This window comes from Anguilla anguilla, chromosome 3, assembly GCF_013347855.1.
Source record: "Anguilla anguilla isolate fAngAng1 chromosome 3, fAngAng1.pri, whole genome shotgun sequence".
Classification (NCBI taxonomy): domain Eukaryota; kingdom Metazoa; phylum Chordata; class Actinopteri; order Anguilliformes; family Anguillidae; genus Anguilla; species Anguilla anguilla.
Genome location: NC_049203.1, coordinates 12,628,505 through 12,652,300, shown reverse-complemented (window position 1 = coordinate 12,652,300; position 23,796 = coordinate 12,628,505). Strand labels below are relative to the sequence as shown.

Sequence of the window (23,796 nt, the reverse complement as noted above, 5' to 3'; positions counted from 1 at the left end):
ACATCAGTTGCCAGTAATGTACATACAGCTTTAGTGGCAGAATTATTTTCTTGAGGGCAAAGTGACTTTTTTCCCATAAAAACACATCATAATAATAATTATAATATTATTATGTGTAATACTACTACTACTACTAATAATAATAATAATAATAATAATAATAATAATAATAATCCTTTTTTTTACCAAGATATTTTCAAAAAGTATTGAAAATATAAGCTTTTGGGCAGCATCTAGTTGAGGATGAATTTTAATTGTGCTGCCAACCCCTGATCCAAATTATGGGGGTGGACATGTTTGTAACATCCTTTCATTCTCCCAGTTTCTCACTGTCTTCAATACGTCTTTGTGTCTGTTTTCTATAATGTTTTGAATGAGAGCCAAGTATTACTGTTTCTGGAGGACATTATTCCCCCCATGTAAAAATCCCCTTCAGCCAGAAGGCAGATCAGAAGAGCTTGATCCTGGTTATCAAGACCAATGGGCAGACATTGTTGTCATATTGGTCAGTAGTTTCTCACATTTGAATTCTTTACTTTTATTATACACAATCAACATCTCTGTCCTTCAACAGTTTAAACTTAAAAATTGTATGCTAACAAAGCTTCACTATGTAAGTTATTTAACAATGGCAATTGAATTATAAATCAATTTTACATTAAATAAATGATCAATTGAAAATGCATGACTTAACGTATCTAATCAAATGATTCATCTGGACAGAAGGTCAAACATTCAAATTTTGCCATTTAAAGTAATCTCCTTTCAACGTAAACTCCACCTCAAGGCCTGGGTGATACAAGTGATGAATGGCCATAAAGAAAGTGGGAAACCAATCTCCTTCTCAGAGCCAGGGAGGCAAGTGAACTGCAGTCTGGTACCTGGTGAGAGCATAGCGCAGGTGTCACGCAATCAATCACAACGGAGACCGATTAGGTTCTTAAGACCCACCATTCTGGAGCCCACCCACATTCCATTTCTCTCTCTTTGCGCATGCATCAACACAAACCAATCCCAACCCACATATAACTTACAGAGAAACAACAGGGAGTGGGCAGGAGGCAGTTGTTTTGAACATTTTCCTTTGCATGGCTATAGTGTACGTGTATACTGTGACTGCAATGGGAACGGAGTTGGTTTTTCCATTAATATCAATGGTTGTGTCAGTAAATTGTGAATATTTTCAGTGAAAATTGTTGTTTTGAAGCATTTGTCATATTGTGATGCGATATGTGCCACTGGTACACCGGTTAGCATTGTCATCGCTCCAAACAAATATACCTTTTTTGTTTCAGGCTTTTTTGGCTCTTGGGTCAGTTTCCATTAATGCTGCACAATTGATTCACGGCTGTGAGCAGCCCAGAGACAGAACGGCCTTCTTCATCTTCCAGAGCTGGCGCTGCAGAGATTACTGTGTAAAAGGTACTAATCAGTACTTCTTCTCATCTCAGCAAAATCCTATAACAGTCCAGCAATAAAGCTGACAGTGTGTGCTCTGTCCTCAGATTCACATTAAAATCCCTTAAAACAAAAGGTCTTTGAGGTGAAATGCAGAATTACGCACAAGGGAGAAACCGTGTAATAAATGGTTTTAATTTCAATATTTCAACACCACAGAATTCTCCAGGGTCAAATCTTCCGCTGTATAATACAGATACCAAGTGATTACATATCAAATTAACATGACATTCACATATGCAAAATATTACAATAGAAAATGAAACCCACATAGAATTGAATTGGTTTCATTAAAAAACCTTTTTTATTTTTAGGAGAGACAAGGTTATATATCATGTAAAACTAAATAATTTTATTTGAAATACACTTAATTTAAAAGTTCAAATAGACATAACACATACTGTATTTACAGAACAGAAACACAGAATCAACATGACATATACATAAATAAGCGAATATATATGGATATGTAACAACATTAAGAACACTTAAGTGCTGGTTTTTTTCAGTTGCAAGAAGACATAAGAGCACACCATGACACAAGGGCTTGGCCATACTGGTGACACTGTAAGAAAGACATGTAACTACATCATCCTATGCTTTGTAAGGTCCTTCCAGGACTTCAGTAGTGTAACAGAGCTGGGCTTTCGCTTTGCTATACAAGGCACCTCAATCCAGGGCTCAAAGCTGTAAGAATAATACATTTTTAATCTTTGCCTTACAATTAAAAAGCTCAAAAACATATTCACAAAAATGCTAGTTACACCTGATGGTGCAAGGAACAAATGAATGAAAAAAAAAATTAAATATTAAAAAAAATTGATGCACATATGTACATGTTTATGTACACTTAGAAAAATAGGAGACTAAAATACTGATTACAAAAGACAGAAAAGAGAAGAAGAATGAGCATTCTCGGGGCTGAGGGCAGGAAGAGAATGAGTGAAATTATCGTGCAATTTGACACCACAAGTGTCTTCAAAGCTGAGTGAAGTTTAAAGCTTCAAGCATGTCATCTCAACAGAAGCTAGCCGTTATAGCCTCTCCTAACCGTCTTTAATTAACTTTAAACTGCTGTCTTTGAGAAATCTGTCTGGAAAAATGCTACTGAAATAGTTGCCAAGCCACCAATCGCACTTCTAATTTTAGTGCGGTTTGGAGGCTCAAATGACAGGCTAAGCCAAAAACTAAAAGGACTGGAATATACAAAATATTTATTTTCCTACAAGCACTCCCCTATGCGGCAGTCTCCAGAATATGAATATACTCTTTGGGGAGGGGAAAGAAAAAAAAAAAAAACTTTTGGTGCCAAGACGAAGACAACGTAGGCAAACCCCACCTCCCTTCATCAACACCCCCACTCCCGCAGGGAAACTAGAACTTGTCTGGCTCAAATGAATCAACAGAAGACTTGTAACGGCAGAGATCGATTTCACAAAATTCAGATCAAGATTTAATTACAAGCTCAGTCAGGGGGTTTCAATGACCAGGACAGAGAAATACTATGATAGAACAAGAACATTTATATCTGTATAGGACATTCATACTCATCTCAAGTAACTCCAATGTCCAAAGGCATTAAAAAAACTGATGAAACACTCCCAAATGCATCGGTTAAGAATCCCAAACATCAGACCAGGCAGTTTCATCCGTTTGAAAGTGCACTAGTGTTGGGAATAAATTTACTTGATATTTGTAATGACTATCTGTCAAGGCACAAAATAAATTCATATATATTGCCTCTCTTGGCTTCTCTACCAACCCAGGTCCATTTACGGCACAATTAAGAACTCAAGTAAAAAATAATTATGGGCTCGTCCATATGGGGGAATATTATGTTTCATTCTTCAATATCAGAAATTATATAGATGTCCACTTTTTTTCTGACCTATATATTGACGTATTTAACAAAAATATGTGGACGTATGTCTATATGAGTAAGGACTGCTTAAATACATCAGGATAAACATAAAGCAGTTACTCCTGAATAGAAGCACTCATCACAATACAAGAAAGATGACCTTCACTTGGGTCAAAGATTGTCAACTTCACATCCTCACACAGTATGAAGTACAGGGACTAGGCCCTAGGGGAGTCAGATCTCTTGTATGCTAGAGATCTCCTCCTGGATTCTGCTGGAGCATGTGGTCAGCCATTACAATCAATGAGGACAATGCAGTGACACAGTGGGTGAGAAAGACGCAGCGATACCCTGTTTATACCAGACTGGTCCCGGCAGACAGCAGCGGACATTGCAGCCCAGCGGTTCTGTCTCGGCCACGGCCAATAAGCGGAGAGAACCGGCAACCGTGGCAACCGCGTGTGTGCAGCACGGGCTGAAGATACTGTAAGTTTCTTTTTTGTCTAAGCGACCAAGTTCCCTCTTTTCGATCGACGCGAATGCTGAAGAAAAAAGGAAATACATCTCTGTGACATCCTGAGAGGATGTTGTTACTGAATTTGTACGCTTCATAACTACTTGCAAAGAACATTGGCAAATACACTAAAGTGTACTAACTGTTGATCTGCGCTTCCAACAGAGCTAGGTTTGTTAATACTCAGTTCTTAAACATCTTTGGGGTGGGGGTGTGGGGCACATGAGAAATGTTACTGGTATCAGCCCCATAAGTCAGCTTCACACAACCTGTCGGGTCTGACAGAGATAAACATTTACAGAGAAGGCTTCAGAAAAGTGGCGAGGTGATGCTGATGAGTCTCATGTTTCGCAGGTGATTCAGGAAGTGCGATGCTGTAACAGGAAATGACGGACGGACGGACGGGGGTGGGGGGTGGGGGTGCGTTCCCCACCCCGCCCCCCTCCCTCAGGGCGCCATGGCCTCGGCCTCGCTGTCCTCCCCCGCCAGGTAAATGGGGCTCTTGGCTCTGAGGGCGGGCTCGAATTTCTGGGAGGACCCGTTTGCGGCCTCCGAGCTGTTCCGCACCCCGTAGGCGAAGTAAATGAAGAACCCTGAGAGTTAGAGAGGGGGGGAAAGACAGACAGGAGAAGGGGAGAGAGGGGCAGATGGTAGGAGAGACAGAAGGGGGTGCGAGACAGGAAAAGAGGCGAGGGGGAGAGATTGGGGAGGGTTATATGAGAAAGAATAGCACTCAGGCTCTATTGAGTCTGTCCCTGCCCACCGGAACCATCATCAGGTCACGCTAACCTGGCAGAGACATTCTCAGATCAGATTTCTGTCACACAACGAAGGCTTTTTTGGAAGCGCTAATGCATGCGAGCACGATGCTCTTCTCTGCTCAGCACTTAGGGCGAACTGCATTACGCTTACCAAGAACAGAAAGAGCTTCACCAGAAAGAGCCAGTTTTAGTCTCACTCTTAAAATATTCACACCGCTCTTTCAATGGGGCGAAAAAAGGGACAAATCAGAAAACTGTGTCACTCACCCACAACCATCCACACGGCAAAACGACACCAAGTGCCCAGGTCCAGCTGCATCATGAGGTAGACGTTGACGAAAATGCTGACCAATGGCAGCACAGGGAGGAGGGGCACCTGTTGTACGTGCGTGTGTATATGTGCACGTGCGTATATGTGCGTGAGAATTTGGAAAGGAGAAAAAAGGAGAAACAATTAAGTCATGAGGGAGAATATCAATAACCAAAAAAACAACCAGTGGAAAGAAAGGGGGACAGGTGGGATTAGAGAGAGGGAAGAGTATAAGAAAGAGAGCAGTGGGACTCGGGTTTGGCGGTACCTTGAAGGTGAGCTCCTCCTTGCTCTCGGGCTGTCTCCAGATGATGAGCAGGCAGACCGCGGAGAGCAGAGTGAGCAGGCCGCACAGGGTCACCCAGAGCGGCTGGCCCTCCACCACCTCCGGGCCCCACACCGCCAGCACCACGCAGAGCAGCGTGAACAGCACAGCTGAGGGAGGCGGGCGGGAGGAACGCGGTTAGCAGGAATTACAAACATCCACCTGAGAAACGCGGCGCCGCATTCTTAACATCCCGTCTTCCGCTGACACGCCTTACGAATATTCATGAGGGCATGTGACCAGGGAAAACGTTATTGCGAAAGGCTGTTCTGTAAGTACAGAGAATGGAAGGAACATGCTGTTCTCCTGTAGGATTGTTATGTAGTTACACCAATTATGATGTCATAGAGAGCTACCTGTACTGCCGTGGTAACAATGAAGAACCAAACATCCACAGAAATTGCTCGATTTTCTTGTTCAAATCCTAACCTTTAAAACTTTTCAACTTCTAACTAACTGTCTCAAGTCATCTGTAAGGAAAGCTCAATAAAGAATAGTTCTGCGATATATCTTCTCTCAGCAGCCGAGATGGCAGATAAGTAATCGCACACATCCGCTCTCATATGAGTTTGCTGTTCTGAGATTTTGATGACATCATACTAAGCGCAGGTCTATTGTACACAAAGCAGGGATTTAAAACCCCACTCCCAGCGTGCTGTAATGCTTGCAGGCTTTTATTATCTTCTTTCAATCAAGAGCCAGTTTAGGCCTCAAGATGTGTGGACTCCTCAGTCCATCCATGATATTGCACTAAGCACTCAAGTACAGAAACACTCCTATAACCTGCAGATACTGTGGCCCTCCGAGACTTTTAAAGTTTGAGAGCCTTGATAACGAGCATCCTCTGAATTCATTAAAGGCATTGAGAAGTGTCTTTGTAAAAGACACTGGGAGAAAAAATATAAGCTAACGTGCACAGCACTATTTATACACCTGAAATGCCCTTCAAGCTAATTGTTATTCCTCAGACAGAGGGGGGCGGCAGGGCATGTCGGGGGGGTGACGGGGCACGTCGGTGGGGGGGTGGCGGGGCGGGGAGGGGGGGTAACAGACTCACAGATGACAGCGGTGGTGATGTAGACGATGGTCCCGGAGGTCTTGGTGGGGGAGTCGCAGCTGGGCGAGAGCAGCAGCCTGAAGGAGAAGCGCTCCTTCAGCGGCCGCGTCTCCAGCTCCGGGCCGTACTCGTCCCCGCTGTCCCCCTCCGTCATGGCCATCTTCTCCGCCCCCGCCACGTTCTCCAGCTTCCCGCTGCCGTCGGAGGAGCTCAGGCTGCCCGGCTGGTACCTGCACAGAGAAGGAGGGAGGGAGAGAGAGAGAGAGAGAGAGAGAGAGAGAGAGAGACAGACAGACAAACAAAGAAAGAGAGAGAGAGAGAGAGAGAGAGAGACGACCACAAACACATTATTTATACCATCCCAGCGAAGTGCCAGGGATTCCATTTATACATCTAGACTTGTTTTGCATATTTCAGAACTCACTTAATGCATATCTGCGAACAAAGAACCAAAAACACCCTCATTTCTTTTAATGGACTGTGTACCAGCTCTGCCCAAACTGATATTTAGTTATGCAGGGACATTAAGATAATCGCTCATCTTGCTGCAATTTATGGTCTGCTAAACAACTTCAATCGCAAAAGCATTCTGCAAACATTTGTCGTTCCTTGCGCATTTCAGGACTGGTCACTGTGCGGGTGTGTACTTCCATGTGTGTGGTCGCACGTGTGTGTCTGTGTGTATTTGTATTTTGCATTTGTGTGTGTTTATGTGGTGTTCCTCTAACCTCAGGATCAGCACACACACAGCCACCAGAGTGTACGCCAGCAGGGTCCCAATCGACATTAGGTCCACCAGTGCGGCAAGGTCAAATAAGAAGGCCATGAGAGCTGTGGGGGAGGAAACCAACACGTTGTGAGCACACAGTGGAGGGACCTGTTACACCGGAGTGCAGCATGGAAACAGAGCCAACATGGAGAGTAATTTCACTAGAGTACAGCAGGGAAACAGAGCCAACATGGAGAGGAATTTCACCAGAGGGCAGCAGAGAAACAGTGCCAAAATGGACAGTAATTTCACCAGAGGGCAGGAGGGAAACAGAGTCAAAATGGAGAGAAATTTCACCAGAGGGCGGCAGGGTAACACAGCTAACATGGAGAATAATTTCACCAGGCAACAGCAGGGAAACAGAGCCAAAATGGAGAGTAATTTCACCAGAGAGCAGCAGGGAAACAGAATCAACATGGGAGTATTTTACCAGAAGGTAGCAGGGAATAGAGCTGAAAGAGTGCCTTGAGCCCAGAAAATAGCAGATCAGCACCCACATTACACAAACAGTCACTTTGGGTTGAAGCTGATGGTCCGGAGGGACCATTAGCCCCGCCCCTCGGCCCAGCCTCACCTGCCACGCAGCCAGAGACGATGGTGGCCAACAGGGGGGTCTTGGTCCTCTGGTTGATTCGGGACAGGAAGCGGAAGAGCAGGCCGTCCTCCGCCATGGCGTAGATGACCCGGGGCATGGGGAACATGGATCCCAGCAGACTGCGGGACAGAGAAGTGGGCGCAGTCACCAAAAGCTGGACTACACACGTGTGAATGGCAGACGAACACGAAATGATGTAAAAGTTTATTATTCTCCCAATCATCTCCATCTGACATGCGGGGGAACTGAGCTGGAGCAATGCCTGCCCAGATGTAAACGTTCTCAGCTGATGAGATGACTTCAGAGCCTTTACAGATGAAATGCTGCTCATTTGGAACTACTGAGTTTTAACTGCTGTCAGATCATGAGACCAGATTTAAAAGATGGTGGTTCTGCTCAAACGACTCATTGCTATGGAAACTTTTGATGTGGCCTTTAATGAGTAACATTCAAGGTCCCCCCCCCCCCCCCCCCCCCCCCCCACCATTCTCATTTTGTCTGCTGTGGTTTTGATCTGAAGCTGAGCTTAGCACATTGATTATCTGCTGCCAAGTGAACACTCTGCACTAATTTAATGGTAAGCAGCTGTCCACCAACGTGCCACTCAGTCCAGGAACAAAACTGAAATTCTAGGAAAAAGCTGTCTGGTTTTTGGTATCCTAGCAAGGCCATACTAACATGCATTCCGTTAGGGCAAACATAACTGGTGTAACTTCCTCAATCTTTGCCTCCACCTGATTGGCTACATAATCCTTTGTACTCTCTACCCGCTCTGATTCCCGAGCCTGCGCTCCAGCCCCACAGCGCCCTCACCTGGTGGAGAGAGCACACAGCGACCCCACGGCCACGATGTAGCGGGCGGGACCCCAGCCCACGTAGCTGAAGGCCTCGGGCAGAGGGCTCTGGGTGTTCAGGATGTAGTACGGCATCATGAGGGTGAGGGCGGCGGACACGCCGAAATAGGCGAAGAAGCAGATGAGCAGGGACACCACGATGCCGATGGGGATGGAGCGCATGGGGTTCTTGGCCTCCTCGCCTGGGGGAGGGAGACCGCCGCAGGAGAGAGGGCTGTGTTAGGTTAGGCTACAGGTCCGCAACTCACCCGAAACTCAGCAACAACATAAATACGAGGTCATTATAAATCACACAGTATTGAACTTAGTAATATCTAACAGACACTTCTAAAAATAAATTTCAAACATCTAGCCATTAGCCTCCAGGATCCCATGGGCATGGGAATATAAATTAAATTAGGTTACTTTAAAAATAGAGTCATACATTAAATGGTTGAACACCAGTAGTTTTTAAAGGGGTATCAGTAAAAGTGAGCATTTCTCATGTGCTGCTGGGACAGAGAGAGGGGCCTACTTGTGGTGGCGATGCAGTCGAAACCCACAAAAGCATAGAAGCAGGTCGCCGCGCCGGACAGAATCCCGCTGAACCCAAACGGCGCGAACCCGCCCGAGCCAAACATCTCCTCTATCGACCTGCGAGAGAGGGGTGAGGAAGAGAGGGATGAGAGAGAGACGGGTGAGGAAGAGAGGGATGAGAGAGAGACGGGTGAGGAAGAGAGGGATGAGAGAGAGAGGGGGGAGAAAGAGAGGGATGAGAGAGAGAGGGGGGAGAGAGAGAGGGATGAGAGAGAGAGGGGTGAGAAAGAGAGGGATGAGAGAGAGAGGGGTGAGAAAGAGAGGGAAGAGAGAGGGGGGAGAAAGAGAGGGATGAGAGAGAGAGGGGTGAGAAAGAGATGGGTGAGATAGAGGGGTGAGAAAGAGAGGGGTGAGAACGAGAGAGATGCCGTTTAGTACACATCCACCGCACACTGCAACTCAAAACAGGGAGGGGAAAAAAAACACAAGAAAACCCACTTATTTCCAAAAAGGACATTTTCACAATCTTTTTTTTAGTGAATCAATTCATTCATGTTCGTTCTAATAATGAGTGTTAAGTTGAATGGCAACCAGCCCACATGGGCTAATAAGACACCTTCATGAATTTCATATTTTTCATGTTACCTCCATCCAGAACTTATTGTGGCTTGTATCATTGTCTTGATGTTGTAGCTTCTTAGCATAGGTTAGGTCAGATTAATTGTTTACTGTGAGAAATGAACTTAATGTGTTCATGGCTACGAATAACTGTGGAAAATGAGCATTGTACCTTATCGGACCTGTGTTTTGTAGTTGTTCCAATGACTTTTGGTATGCACGTATTGTACGTCGCTTTGGATAAAAGTGTCAGCCAAATAAATGCAACGTAATATCTACAACTCAATTACAGTATGTATCATTTTCATCAATACACAACAGTAATATAAACTCTGTTTGGTAATGAGTGGCTAGCTATATTTAGAACACAGATGATAACCCTGTGTAATCTGCACCTCTCAGCACGACTTGGCCGATCATTGCATTTGAACAGCTGCATTATCGCCATGGCGATCCCGGCATCGTGACTCACTCTGGCGCGGTGATGTTGGTGCGGTTGCAGAAGTCCTCCACGGTGAGCGCCCAGTTGCGGGTGTCCCCCTTCACAAAGCCCGAGATGATGACGAACCCCAGGACCACCAGGTTGATCCCGGTGAAGATCTTGTTGACCAGCGCGGACTCGTTCACCCCGAAAGCCAGCAGGCCTGCAGGGGAAGGGGAGCGTGTCACCACCCACACATCACAGTAGCCCTTCATTTAGGCAAAACAGCAGAAAGCTCAATAGGATTCAAAGCTACTGAACATACTTCTGGGTCAGGGATGATGTTAAGAGTTAGGTATCACCTATGAAACGCATGACTTATCCTAACACAGCACTGGATTTCTATGGATGACCTTGAAAATATGTACACTTAAGTTAGCTTTGTACCTCAAAGCGGAAGCCCAACTGCCATCTAAGCTCTGAGCCACAACTGGATTCTGTTGTCTCTCTCTTATTTTCATTTTTTGGAGTTATTTTCCTGTGAGTGGAGAGGGGGGTTTCTCACCGGTAAGCAGCATGATCAAGATGAGGGCGAAGAGGTCTGGGTATTCGGCCAGAACCCCCCCAGGAACCTGCATCGCCATGGAGGCCTTGAAGAAGCTGGAGATCTTCTGCTCCACCAGGTTATCGAAGGTGGAGCTCCAGGCTCGCGCCACACTGGCTGTGCCTGAGAGAGAGAGAGAGAGGGTGTGGAGCAGGAGCAGGACAGGAGCCAAGAGAGAGCTACATCAAAAAACGACCTTGACGTGTGTTTGAGCGCCATAAGTCCTTGTGATTGGAGGAGGTCCCCGCAGTGCTTTCCAGAGCCACCTAGGTTCACCTCTCGTCTGCACATCTGATTGGTTCAGGGTTTTGTCAGAAATACAATAGGGACCAAGAGTCTGAGGACACCACCAAGTCCGGGTTGTTTTCATTATTTATCAAGGCATAATGGAATTATGATACTCTGTTTACAATTCTTATTCAAGACTACATTTTCTTTTCACGAGTCAAAAATGTGTGTAGGTATTTATTGAAGGCCAAAAATGTTAAGTACTTGGTGTGTCCGCTTTTCACCTTGTTTACTGCCTTCACTCTACTTGACATACCACCAGCTTATGCAACACCTCATCTTTCATTTCATCACAGCACTTTTCAACACTTCCCATAGATCATCTGATGATGCTACTTGATGTTTGGCCTTTTTCCTCTTCAACTGTTCCCATAGGTGTTTGGTTGGGTTCAGGTCCAGTAACTGTGCCATCCAAATAAGCTCCCCTTGTGCTCAATAATGTATTCTTGAATCAGAATAAGTGTAACTGGAGAATCATAATTGCATTATTCCTTGATAAATAATGAAAGCAACTATGACTTGGTAGTGTCCTTAGACTTTTGATCCCTATTGCATGTTGGTTTTAATTAAGTCTGAACAGCTACCCCTTAGACATACATCTCAATACCAACAACTTTCCTCCAAACCAACACTGTATTTGCACCTGAATGCAAGATCCAAGTTAGTAGCACGTAATTTAACTTTCTGTCACTGAAAAATTAAATGAACATCTTCATGCAACCACCACACGGATGTCACATTCAAATCTTTACAAAAGGATATTTTACTGTTTGTTTTTTTGAAAAAGAAATTGCTTTAGCCAGAAAAAGTGCACATAGAAGTACTAAACATTTCCAGTCGTTTAGCAACCGCACTTTGTTATTCAATGCCGTGCTAAGAGCAGGATGCACCGTGAGAGCGAGAGTGTGAGGAAGAGGCACGTGCTTCACACACAGGACAATTCTGACGCAAAAGGGCAGTTGCATCAGATTCCCAAGGAAAGAATCCTGATTGGCCGTGCCAGTCACACCTCAGCCACACCTTCAAATCATAAATGACCCCACATAGTTTTTTTTTACTGAGTTGAGTTTGCGTCAATAAATAGCAGGACTCGTTTGGACATTTGTGCGCTACTGCTTGTGAAAGTGTTCGCTAGCTGCATGTTCCTTAAAATAGAACCACGAACAGGTAGCAGCCTGTCAAATTACACAGTGCATTAGCTGCCCTCTTCCAGATAATCACTTTAATAAACACTCTGCTAAACCTTTAGAAAAGAGAGCGCATGCAAACTTTCAAAATGGCACACATAGTACACATAGTAGTTTGGCATCTATGGCCTCTCATATTAAATTCCCTGAGTGTCAAAGCTTCTTTTTACATTTTGTTTGGATCCTGCTAATTTGACACGGGGTGTAGGCATACATGTATGTCTCCATACCATGGTTTTGCTTATGGTTTTAATCAGCCAATTGGCCTGGATTCATTTGAAATTTGTCCTACATTTTGACTAAGGAATAAATTAAATCCTTACTTCATTATTTTTTTTTTTCGCCATGTAGAGCTTGGTGAGTTAATATTTGTGATGGCTGAAATTGCCAAGCTGTGCTTGAATTAAATTGTCAATGAAAATGAAGGACAAAGGTTTACTGAACCCAGGCCCTTGCATTGTGTTTAAGTCCCTAAATCGTACTGACACTGCCTCGAAATTGTAGCATCTTTTTTAGCCCACACACCCCCCATCCTGACTCACCAATGACATAGGAGAGGATGAGGTTCCAGCCGGTGATGAAGGCCCAGATCTCGCCTACCGTGACGTAGCTGTACAGGTAGGCGGAGCCGGTCTTGGGGACGCGGGCGCCAAACTCGGCGTAGCACAGGCCCGCCAGCACGGAGGAGAGGGCGGCGACCAGGAAGCAGAGCACGATGGCGGGCCCCGCCTTCTCGCGGGCCACCTCGCCCGCCAGCACGTACACCCCGGCCCCAAGGGTGGCCCCCACGCCCAGGGCGATGAGGTCCAGCGTGGACAGGCAGCGGGCGAACCGCGACTCCTCCTGGGAGCAGTCCAGAGCCCGGCGGCGCAGCAGGGCCTTGCCGAAGGACGCCAACTTTTTACCGGCCATGGCGGGTGCGGGCGTGGCACGCGGGGGGAGCGTGGGAGAGAGCGGAGAGAGGAAGGCTCGTTGGGTTCCTGGTGAAAGGAGAACGGGGGAGAGCGGAGGTTAATACTGTTCACATGCAACGGGACATCACCGACCAAACTACTACCAGTAGAGGAGGAAAAACAAGAAACAAGAAACAAGAAATGCATCTCTGTTAATTTCACTGTCTACAACACCACACCCTGTGCGCAAAAACAAGAATTGCTGCAAAGGATAGTAATTAAGCACAAACCCTTTAAGCTTTGCTGTCCAAATGTAACTTTTTGAGGTACAGTATGCTCCTTTCATTTCACAAACGTAAGGGCTGGCAGGTTGTGCAATGGCAGCGCTTGTAAAAACATCCAGAGTACGACTTGTATTTGCCATTCCCATCAGCAGCTCAGTAGTGATTGCATAAATCTGCACTTATGTAAGATGCACACGCACATGTTCACACACACATACACGCTCACACACACACAAATACACATACACACACACAGTTTTACAGATTTCATTTCTTATTTATTTTTCCTTGCTTTTTATTTTATTTGTCAAGTTTTTACAAATAAAGTTTATTATTATATAACTACTAAATATATTACTACAATATTCTGCAAAAGTCTGAGTGTCTTTCTTTTAAGAGGCGGGGTACTACCACAAAGAAGGCAACAATAATAATAACTAAAATAATAATAATAATAAATTTGCTAAGAGGCTGCCTCTAACCCATTGGGAGGTATTAGGACGTCACACACTCCCTCAGTGATGTACAAAGCGGGCGGCCTCTGTTTACCAGCGGTGCGACCGGGGGTGAAGGTCAGGGACTGCGTAAGCGCTGCCCCCTACGGGGCCGGCAGCCTCCCCGCGTGCTCCCCGCGTTATCTCCGGAGCCCCTGAACCCGCACACAGCCGCACACAGAACCGCGTGCGCTGACACCTGACAGGGCCGCGCCCCGCAGGCGCTCGGCTGCCTGACATTTGAAACGCGATGCCGGTGCGGAAACCATGGCAACAGCCGCGACGCGAGCGGGAGTTACCGCCGCGCTGGCGGGGGAGGCGGAGGGGAGACGTGACCGAGCGCACGAAGGGGCCGTCACGAGCGTTACGCGCGCTCGTGTCAGCTTCCATGTTCAAACGCTCGTCATTAAAGCGCCTGTAGACTTCGCACCTCCTGAAAACTCACAAACCTCACTTTCTAGTGCAAAGGTTGCTTCTTTCTTCGTTTTGGCAAAACAAAAAAAAATAATTCAGAAAGGGAAGATAGGAAAAGGGAAAAGGAAAAACAGAAAGAAAGAGTAGCGAGAGAGGGCAAAGGGGGCAAGGGGCAGACAATAAGAGGGGTGAGAGGGTTGGTCCGAGAAGATGGCGTGGGAAGTTTGAAACACGAACCTCCACAGGAGAGGCGCACGAGGACCCGCTCTACCTGGACCCCGGTCAACAGGTCACACAATAGAGGACCGCGTACAATCGCAGTCATCAAAGAGAAACGGTCCAGAGAACCCGCCGTGCTCTCCACGGGGGGGGGGGGGGGGGGGGGACGGAACAAACAGCGCCCCCATAAAACAATGGCTACAAAGGCTGCGGAGCCAGATGAAGCGCCACCCCCTGGCGCGGATTTCCCCGTCCGGCGCGGCGCGGCGCGGAGAGGAGCATCGGGTTTCTCCGGGGCTCGCTGAGCTCAGGCGCCATCAAATTTTCATCAGGCGCAGTCTGTGCGACGGACCGGCCCGCTGCACACAAAAACCACCTCTCACCTCCAGCGCCTGCACCCAGGGCTCGCCCAGCCACGGACCAGGCTGGCTTCCACCATTACTCAACACTTAACGGGCCCCTTAAAGCAGCCGACCGAGCGACCTCATCCGCTTTTCTGGGATGGATCTGCTCGCCAAACGTCGAGCTGAAAAGACGTTCCAGCCAACCCTGAGGCTTCTCCCACTTCTTTATAATGTCCTTCATCCAGTGGGACTGCCTTGTGCACTGAAGCAAGTCAGGCTAGCAATGCAATGCAATGCTCACCTGCAATGGGTCGCCTAGGAATCGAACCCGCAGAGAGCGCAGCTCCCTAACCGTTAGGCCCCGCCCTAACGCGGGCTCACCCTGCTTGGATTACCGTAACTGAGCTCATTTCTCCCCGTATCAGCACATCAATAAGAACAGGAATCGTTTGTTGTCCTTCCCGTCCCCCAATGAAAGCAAAGTTATTTCAGTTCCAGGCTCCTCGCTCCTCTGCGGGAGGTTCAAAAGGGTCAAAAGATGTCCGAGATCAAACCGTGGGCCGATACCTGCTTCGTTATCGACACGGACGCAGGCTTCCTGCGACACGGCACCCCCAAATATAGAGACGTCCGCCAGCCCGACCAGAAGAAATATCAACACACAAAAGTATGCCTTTATGTAAGCTCAGCAAGTGATCCCACTAATAACAGGGTAGTGTGGGGGGGGGGGCGTGTGGGGGTGGGAAAGGCTTAGCTGAATACTACAGCCCCGTGGAAATTGCCGGAAACACTGAAAGGGAAATTTCTGTGTCTTTCTCAAATGATTTCAGGGTGTAAAACCAGACAGAATCACAGTGATAGTGTTCCAAGCCTTCAAGAGCAGCAGGGCTCTAATTTACACACACACTTTCTCTGGAATGCAAGAGAAACTTCAAACAAAGGTAGTCACACCCATATATGGACAAAGGCTAAGATTTCTCATTTATTATATGTGTTAGTTTTGTAGCTTCATTTCTTATGTTGTCAGCTGCTTATGGTAACTTAATTGAATAAAGTGTATTTAATAAACGGGATCAGTAAAGCATATTCTATTCTATTCAATACTCTACTTTATATTCACTAGGCAATTCATGAAAGTTCCCAGAGTTCCCAACAGCGAGCTAAACAGAAGCCGGCTGAGGACCACAGTGGACGTACTAAGTGCCAAAAATTCTCTCTTTTTTTGAGCCAACAAAATTCCTGTCACAATGAGAAAAAAAAAACTTCTGCCAAAACAAATTAGACCAATTAAAATAATTTTTTTTTTTTAATGGAACAAAAGACTGAACTGCAGACACGGACTGATCAGCCCACCAAGATTGGAGCGTACCATGTGCACTTGAAAGGGGAAGGGGGTTTTGGGGGAGACGGCGCCGTTCTCAAGGCTGGCCCAGCAGCGTTTCCCACCCCTCCGCGGCGGCGGAGATTAGCGCCGTCCGTCCAGGTGACTGAGGTCGTCTGTCTCAGACAAGCGTGACGTGCTTGGGGTGGAATTCGCTAAACCGCTCAAAGACTCTTAGGCACGCAGTGTGATTCTGTGATTTCGGAGGCGGCGGTAGGGGGAAGCGATTTGGGGGGGGGGGGGGGTTTTGGTGTGCAGGAGTGAGAAGGGGGAACTTGAAAGGTAGCACATCTAATCTGACACAGACGTCTACATGCACAGCCCCTGCACCCACACACCTGCGCAGTCCCGTGGGAAAGGGAGAGCCTGGAGCACTCCACACACACGGGGAGCCAACACTACCAAAGGGCTACGGCACACTGAGCCAAACACCGCAGACTCACTGGCCTGACCCTCAGTGAGGACAAACGAGAATTTTAGCACCATTCACACCTGCCTACACAGCCCCAATGGGCTTACTGACTCAGCCTATGACAGGAACAAAATAAACCACCTCATTAATACCATTAGGACTCATAAAAATATGTTTTTAATAAATTAATATTAATTCTCTAAAAAAGAAATGCATTTACTGTAATTGGAAAAATCATAAAAGGTATTTTGTCAAATATTTTGTTTTCCATATCCATCGTGTGACCCACCAGTGGGCCTCAGCCCCCGTCAACAGGCAGTCCACCAGCGCGAGAAGTTTAGAAGAGGTGAGAGAGGGGATTACACTTAAAGGCAGGCTCGAATAAAAACTCATCAGCCATCAAGAGTTTCAGAATGCTTAAAGAAAAAAATGTATTCAGTGCAACCACACAATTTTAGAATACCAGGTGTGATCTTGGGAGATGCAATATGCTAAATCTTCAGGCAACTCAAAACGCAGTTAAAAGACTAGATTGATGCGCACAACTGACTTAGAACTTGTCGTTATGGAAACAGCCATCTAATTTGTTCATCGCAGTTCTGATCTGCATTCTTTTCTCAGTGACATTCCGAAGAATTTGTTTTGAGAACTTAGTTTTGTTTCGAAAACTTACTGTTTCTTGTCCCGTGTGTTCTCACAGCTTTGAACTGGGCGTAAGTACACTTGACACAGGGTACACCTGACACAGGGCTCTGACACACCACACTGCCGTAGACATCAGAGCAGCACAGCAGCCAGTCACAGCTCTCTCCACTGAAAAAGGCACGCAATTCCAGTTTCTGTTGCCGAGGCAACAAAGGAAGTACAAAGACAGTTGGCTAAGGGGCCAGTGACTGCAGTGTTGCTGGGACTCGTGTTCATATGATCCTTGATCCCCCTCCTTACACCACAGAAGGGATCACTTATCGCCTACCCACACGCTCCATCTGTAAGAGAAAGGTAACAGTGACACTAATTGAAATTTTAACAGGCCTAATAGGACTGCGTCGTAGGAGGAGGGGATAATGAGGGGGTGGGGTGGAGACAGGGCTGTTTTTCAAGGTCAGCCTGTCAGAGAGTGGGGGGTTTCACATTTCTATGAATGGTTGTGTCAGCTCCACAGTGTGGCCAGCACAAAGAGGATTATCGCCGGTTACACAACCTTCCACACACAGGACGTAAGCAACTCCCTCAGCCTCTTATGTATAGGTTTTCTGTCACAGACTATATAGATATTTCTGCCTCCCTGATGTTGAAGCCAAACTTTCCAATATGATGTGGAAAATAGGAGCTGAGTATCTGGTGAGTTTTGACAATCTGTGCTTCCTCCTCCTGCTCGGCCATTCCATGCTCATTTACAGCAGTCTCTGGGCTCCTCTGCCACAGCTTGGCTGGCCTTTTATGTTGTCTTGATACTGTAAAGTTGCATCTTCACTGAGCTGTGTCACAGTGACACTTCACCAAGACTCCATATGTGGGGGCTCCACCTAGACAACAGCCTCTAATCACTTAAAATAAGTGACTTCTGCCAAGAATAAATAAGCGTCTATATTCGACACAAAGGAAACGTGGCGTGTGGTCTAGCCCACACAGGAAAATAAGAGAGAGAAGAATTAAGCATTCGGTAATGCCACACCAGTCTTCTTTAACAGCAGCGAGGTCGAGGAAAAATCCATAAAAGTTCAGTGAGCTGAACTGAAATTCCATTCATGAATCACAAAAAGCCCATAATGTTCTATGACGATTTTTTTCAGTTAGGCTAACTAATTCACTGCATTTCATTTCTTGAATTGGCAGCAACTCGGGACAGCAGTCACATTTAAATATCACCGTTCATATTATCTTCTGCCTTCAGGTGGGCAATCACAGCCACATGCAAGTTACCTACTTCAAACACTTTCCGTTCCCCGCTCTCCACCTCCTAATGTGGCAACAGCAAGAAACTTTTAAGGGGGTGGGGGGGTAGAAGATCGCTCGTGAGGTATGCTGAAATCACAGGGTTGAAAACCATGGCAGCTCCTGGAATCTGGGACCTAGGTTGCCATGGTTACCCCCCCCCCCCCCCCCATCTCCACTGCTTTTCTGTGAAAGGATGAGGCGGCTGCCACGAACACACACTCCATCGTTAATCACTATTCACAGGAACACATACCGTGAAAAAAGGGCAAACTCATTACTTCTGCCACATTGACAACACACACACCAGAAGACTGGACCCCCCACCCCCATAGACTCCAACATATCCCAGGACAGTTCTTTACAAAGCGGATACCGGACAGTGCAATGTCTAGGATGCTTAACATAAGTGTCCGCTTAATGAATGTAATGGGATGTAAGGGCTGCTTAAATTGTGACTTGAGAGAGCCAGCCGTTTGTGTGATTCAAATGAGCCCCCTCCTCAATGGCAGGGCCCTGGAGTGCCTGCCGCCCCCGCCCCCCCTCCCCAAACGCCGATGGCAGAAGAGACGGCGACACACGGGCCAGGCACGGAGAGGGCGCCCCGCGGGCACTCGGCGACGACCTGCCGGAGCCGAGCAGCAGCGACGCCCGCCTTTACGCAGCAGATGGCGGCCCCCTCTGCATGACTCACCGCTCCTGGGACCCCCCGGGGTGACTCAGCCAATCTAGACTCATTTACTCAGCCGACATCAGGAACGTTCCAGACCGGCAGCCGCACATACAGATGAGCACTGAGAGGAGAGAGAGAGAGGCGCAGCCAACCTGACGAGGGTGACTCACTACCTTCTGTTTGTCTCATTCACACACACACACACATGCACACACACAAGCCAGGCACCTGCAGGTTGATTGTAACCCAGTTTACCCTCCAAATAAGCTTCCTTTATTTTTCTTTTAAAGGGGAGAGGACAGACTGCGCATCTTTAACACTATTTTTACTTTATTTAGACAGGGGAAATGCAGAGAGGGCAACAGATCAAAAAGGGATTACAGCAAAGGAAGTGCCATAACAGGGGTCTAACCCCCAACCATATGAGTGGGGGTGATATATGCATTGAGAGTCCCTACAGACTCCACGCCACATGTATCAGCAACACTGTAAACATTGAATGCAAGCATTTTAATAAAGCATCTCTGCCTATGCGAGGCTAACTGATTCAAGGCAATGATGCCAATCAAGCCACCCGCTTACCAAGTCAAATTACTGCTGTATCTTTCAAACCAACAATTTTTCACTGTATGGGGATCAAAACTTTAATAATGTTACAAATTTTCGGGCAACAGTGAGGAAAAAATGAAGAAGAAAAAAACCTAAATGAAATGGAAGAGTGAGCAAACATCAAAACCTGCCAACTAACTTCACATACGTGCAGGACACCACAAATATGTTACGTTCAGACGCAAGTCCAGTGTTTACGCTTCATACACACCTGAACAAATACTTGCTGCCAACCTCTTTCCAGCTGTCAGGTCACACACAAACGCTACACGCAGTTTGGCCGCTATAGTAAGATCGCTATACACTGAACCGGATTGAGCAGGACCGTACGTGAAATTCACGCTGCCGACTGAACATGCGTCAGAGCCGCTACTACTCGGACTCGTGCAAGAGTATTGATCACTTTGCCTTTTCTGTTGCTAAACTCGTTCTGCAAGACCACATAACCAGACCATATGCCTGTATTTCCAGTGAAGCTATCTGGAGCAATGTGATTTTTAAAATTCCAGTCGTTTTTTTTTTTTATATTAAAAAGACTTTATTGATGTGCTGCTTTCTTACGAGAAAGAAATGTATCCATCTGCTAACCACTTTTGAATCGTCATACAAACCAATCACGTTTTTTGAGTCAAAGTAGCACCTCAAACCTCTTCTTTCTTCATTTCCAATGCTGGAAATCTCATCAAAGAACAAAGTACCAGACTGCCACACACACACACCAACAAGGATGGGAAGACAGCACTGAAGGGGAGACACCATTCACCATCTCTGGGGAAATAAAAGTCTTCCAGCATCCTATTAGACAGCAGTCTGTCTGCAATCTGTCAGTGCCCATCATTCATACAACTACTGTAAACACTCTTCATTTTCAACCATTATATCAGGAACAAGGGTCGATAGTTCATCTTGTTTGTACAAGAGCAAGATTAAATTTATATAGCTCTATCGCTTTATCAGATTAAAACATTCAGATATACAGCCCAACGCTGGAATCTTCCAATATTACACAGAGCTGAATTATATGTTGATCCTTAATTTCCACATTAAACATCAGAAGCATCGTCCTTGCCCTACATTACAAACTCCCGAAATTCAAGAAGAAATATACACTGGTAAAATTTTTTTTTTAAAAACACTCACTCCTGTATTGAGTAGTCTGAAAACATAATGTTACCAACAGCAGAGTTTCTCCTTTACAAGATTAAGATCTGACTTTGTTAACTGAGCAATGCATGAGATTCCTCCAAAAACACAATGCAAGCGGCTGCGCAATCCATGTTTTACAGTGGTAGGGATTGGCAGGCATATATTTGTGCCAAAAAAGTAAAAGCAAAAGCCTATGGATTTCACTCTACGCATCTAGTTCTAAAATGTTTCCAGCTCTCTTACATAACTCAAACTGATTGGCAAGAAAGTTTAAAAGCCATTTATTCAAAAAGACCCGTAGCCAAGCAGCACTGACTGCTAGCCAACATACTATAACCAAACGGCTGTCGGTTCTGGAACCAGTGACGTTTTAGTAGCGCATTTCCAAAAAAAATCTACAGCAAAATACCTGGGGATCGTCCGTTCTAAAATATCACTTGAGCGACTTAACCATCCATTTTAATATCCAGTCTAATCTACCTAATTCTACGTATGCATATGCAACTACTTATACTAAAATATAAATAAAACCAGTGTCCTAATTACAACAAACGTGACGTTCGAAGGACTTCAACTAGTTCAAGTACAACTTGATCCCGACTGATGGTCAGACGCTACACTAGATAAATTAAGTAACTGAAATAATTCTGGCAGATGTTACTTCTGTAATAGTCTAGACACGTATATAAAATGAGTTCATTCACCGTTATGCACGTTTCTGCAGGAGCGTTGCGCATGTTGCTGGCTAGCCTAAATTATTCATATAAATTCTTAAAACGGCGACTGTTTCTAACGTTATACAGCAATTTCAACTTCGTTAAATTGTCAGTACGAATAAAAATGGCACATGAATTGAGAAAATTGATATGCGCTAATATTGACAAACATTCCAACTGCACGATTTAAAAATTGTTAAGGCGGGAAAGAGCATTTAAAATGGCAAAGCTGCACAGTAGGCATTGAATGTTACTTAATGGTCTGAATGCATATACCAAGCTAGCCAGCTAACGTTTGGTAGGTAAAATTGTAGGTAAACGGCAAACATCAGCCACGGAAGCTAAATTACTTGCATTTGTATGTGCCCTGGGGCTGAAGTGACAGCTGAGTCATTTGACTTGATCCCGTCGTTTGGGTTCGGGTTGTTAGTTAGCTACTGTGTTGTGGCGAGCGTCGTTGTAACCGAGTTACCACAATTTGATAGCAATTAAATCAACAGTTGTATTTGTATGAAACAAAAATGAACTAGTCTGCAAGGAAACTTCAACTGGTTTTCAACACTACGGAGACCAAATGAGCCTTAAATTTATGTATTAACTGATGCGTTGATATGACCCACTTCCACGTTAACTAGACAATCAGTAGCCTATAGCTGATTTTTGCTTGCCAGTGTTAGCTAGCTGAACAAATGCATTAAATACTTTATTGTGCTTTTCATTTTTGTACACCCCGTGGATTAAAACAAACGTTAGCTAACACAAACCAGCTACATCATTTCGTTAAGCGACACACTGGCATGGAGCTATAAGTTTCAGTACATAAGTATAGACTACACTTAGACAGCGCGTGTAAGCGCTCAAATCAAGCATCACTAAGATTGAGTACACATGCAATAATACTCAATAATGCCGCTGTCATTTTGCTTTCTTGCTAGTTATAGCCTATTATTAACCAGCTCGCAAGCTGATGGGCTACGGTCGGCAACTTATTTACTCCAACCGATTTCTAGATATATAGTTTTCTGAAAAGCCATAGAAAAATAAACACAATCCAAGAAACAGCTGGAACACGTACCCTGTTGGTAGCTTGTTACGTCAGTGCAATGTTGGACTGCCAATGCCAAATGACCTTCTCAGCTTCTGGCGAACGAGGAATCCAGTCAATTTATGTTTCACAAGTATAGGCAGAAAGCGATGCTTTGAATGTTAGCGTACTACTAGAGTCACCCGAGCGCGGCGTTGCAGTTTGATTCACTCAGAGCTTACTCGAGAACCTTGTCACAGGACACTGCCGGAAAACATTACCAAATTTGGTAACCATGCAGGTGCGTCAAGGCAGGAGGCTGAGGGTTTGTTGTGGTACAGTAACCAAACTATAGTCTCAAGTGAAGGTATTTGCAACAGACGTGTTACACCCCCCTAAAAAGGGCTGTGCAACTGGTGGAACCTCCATTCTGTGGGAGGGTAAGGCTTACCAGGAAAAGAAAAAACGTTATTCAGGTCAAGGAACTAATTTTGATGGAACTGATTCATCGGCAGACAAGATGTTTGCCTACTTCGATATGATTCAAACAAATATAAACATTTTTAGGAACAGCTATCTTCGCAATTTCTCGGATAGATCAAAGTCTTTTTTTTAATGCCGTGCATTTTTATGCGCAGCATTTCACCCATGATAATGTTAGTGAAACAGTCGCTAAGCCCAAAGTTGTTGTATTTGTTCCACACTGTCATCTAAGATGGTTTTCGCACTTAGTTCATCTGGGAGTGGTTCTAAACCCTGGTGTGTTTAATTCTTTGTCTCAGTTTATCTGCAGAAGTGAGAGAAGTGGTTTTAAACATCTGCGCCTGTAATTAAGTTTGTTCTTAACTTTGACTTTCAGGTAGTTGCAAGTGTTGGACTTTTTCTTCACAAACTCCATTTGTTGAGATAGTTTTAGTGCTTGCTGAAGTCACCAAGTTATGTTTGTAAGAAACAAAATGCATATTTGCATTTAATTCTAATACTAATTCTTATTATGAGTGTGTGTGTTTTGGGCAGTGTGCCATCATCTTGGTTCGCTGAAAGGAGCTTTCACAAGTGAATATCATAAAAAGATGCTGAACTTCAATATTGACTGTTCTTCATTTTAAACCAC

The 23,796-nt window shown here is 45.5% G+C and overlaps 1 protein-coding gene across 1 annotated transcript; it reads right to left on the bottom strand.

Moving 5' to 3' along the window:
* Positions 1–1,577: 1,577 nt before the first annotated feature.
* slc7a3b (solute carrier family 7 member 3b) lies at positions 1,578–23,062 on the bottom strand. The gene is made up of 12 exons (XM_035409530.1): positions 22,734–23,062; positions 12,681–13,118; positions 10,625–10,786; positions 10,111–10,282; positions 9,019–9,137; positions 8,464–8,686; positions 7,630–7,769; positions 7,015–7,117; positions 6,287–6,516; positions 5,173–5,339; positions 4,862–4,970; positions 1,578–4,426 (listed from the first exon to the last, which is right to left on the bottom strand). The coding sequence occupies exons 2-12, from the start codon at positions 13,048–13,050 to the stop codon at positions 4,281–4,283; spliced, it is 1,941 nt and encodes a 646-aa protein (XP_035265421.1). The 5' UTR covers positions 13,051–13,118; positions 22,734–23,062; the 3' UTR covers positions 1,578–4,280.
* Between the last annotated feature and the right edge of the window lie 734 nt (positions 23,063–23,796).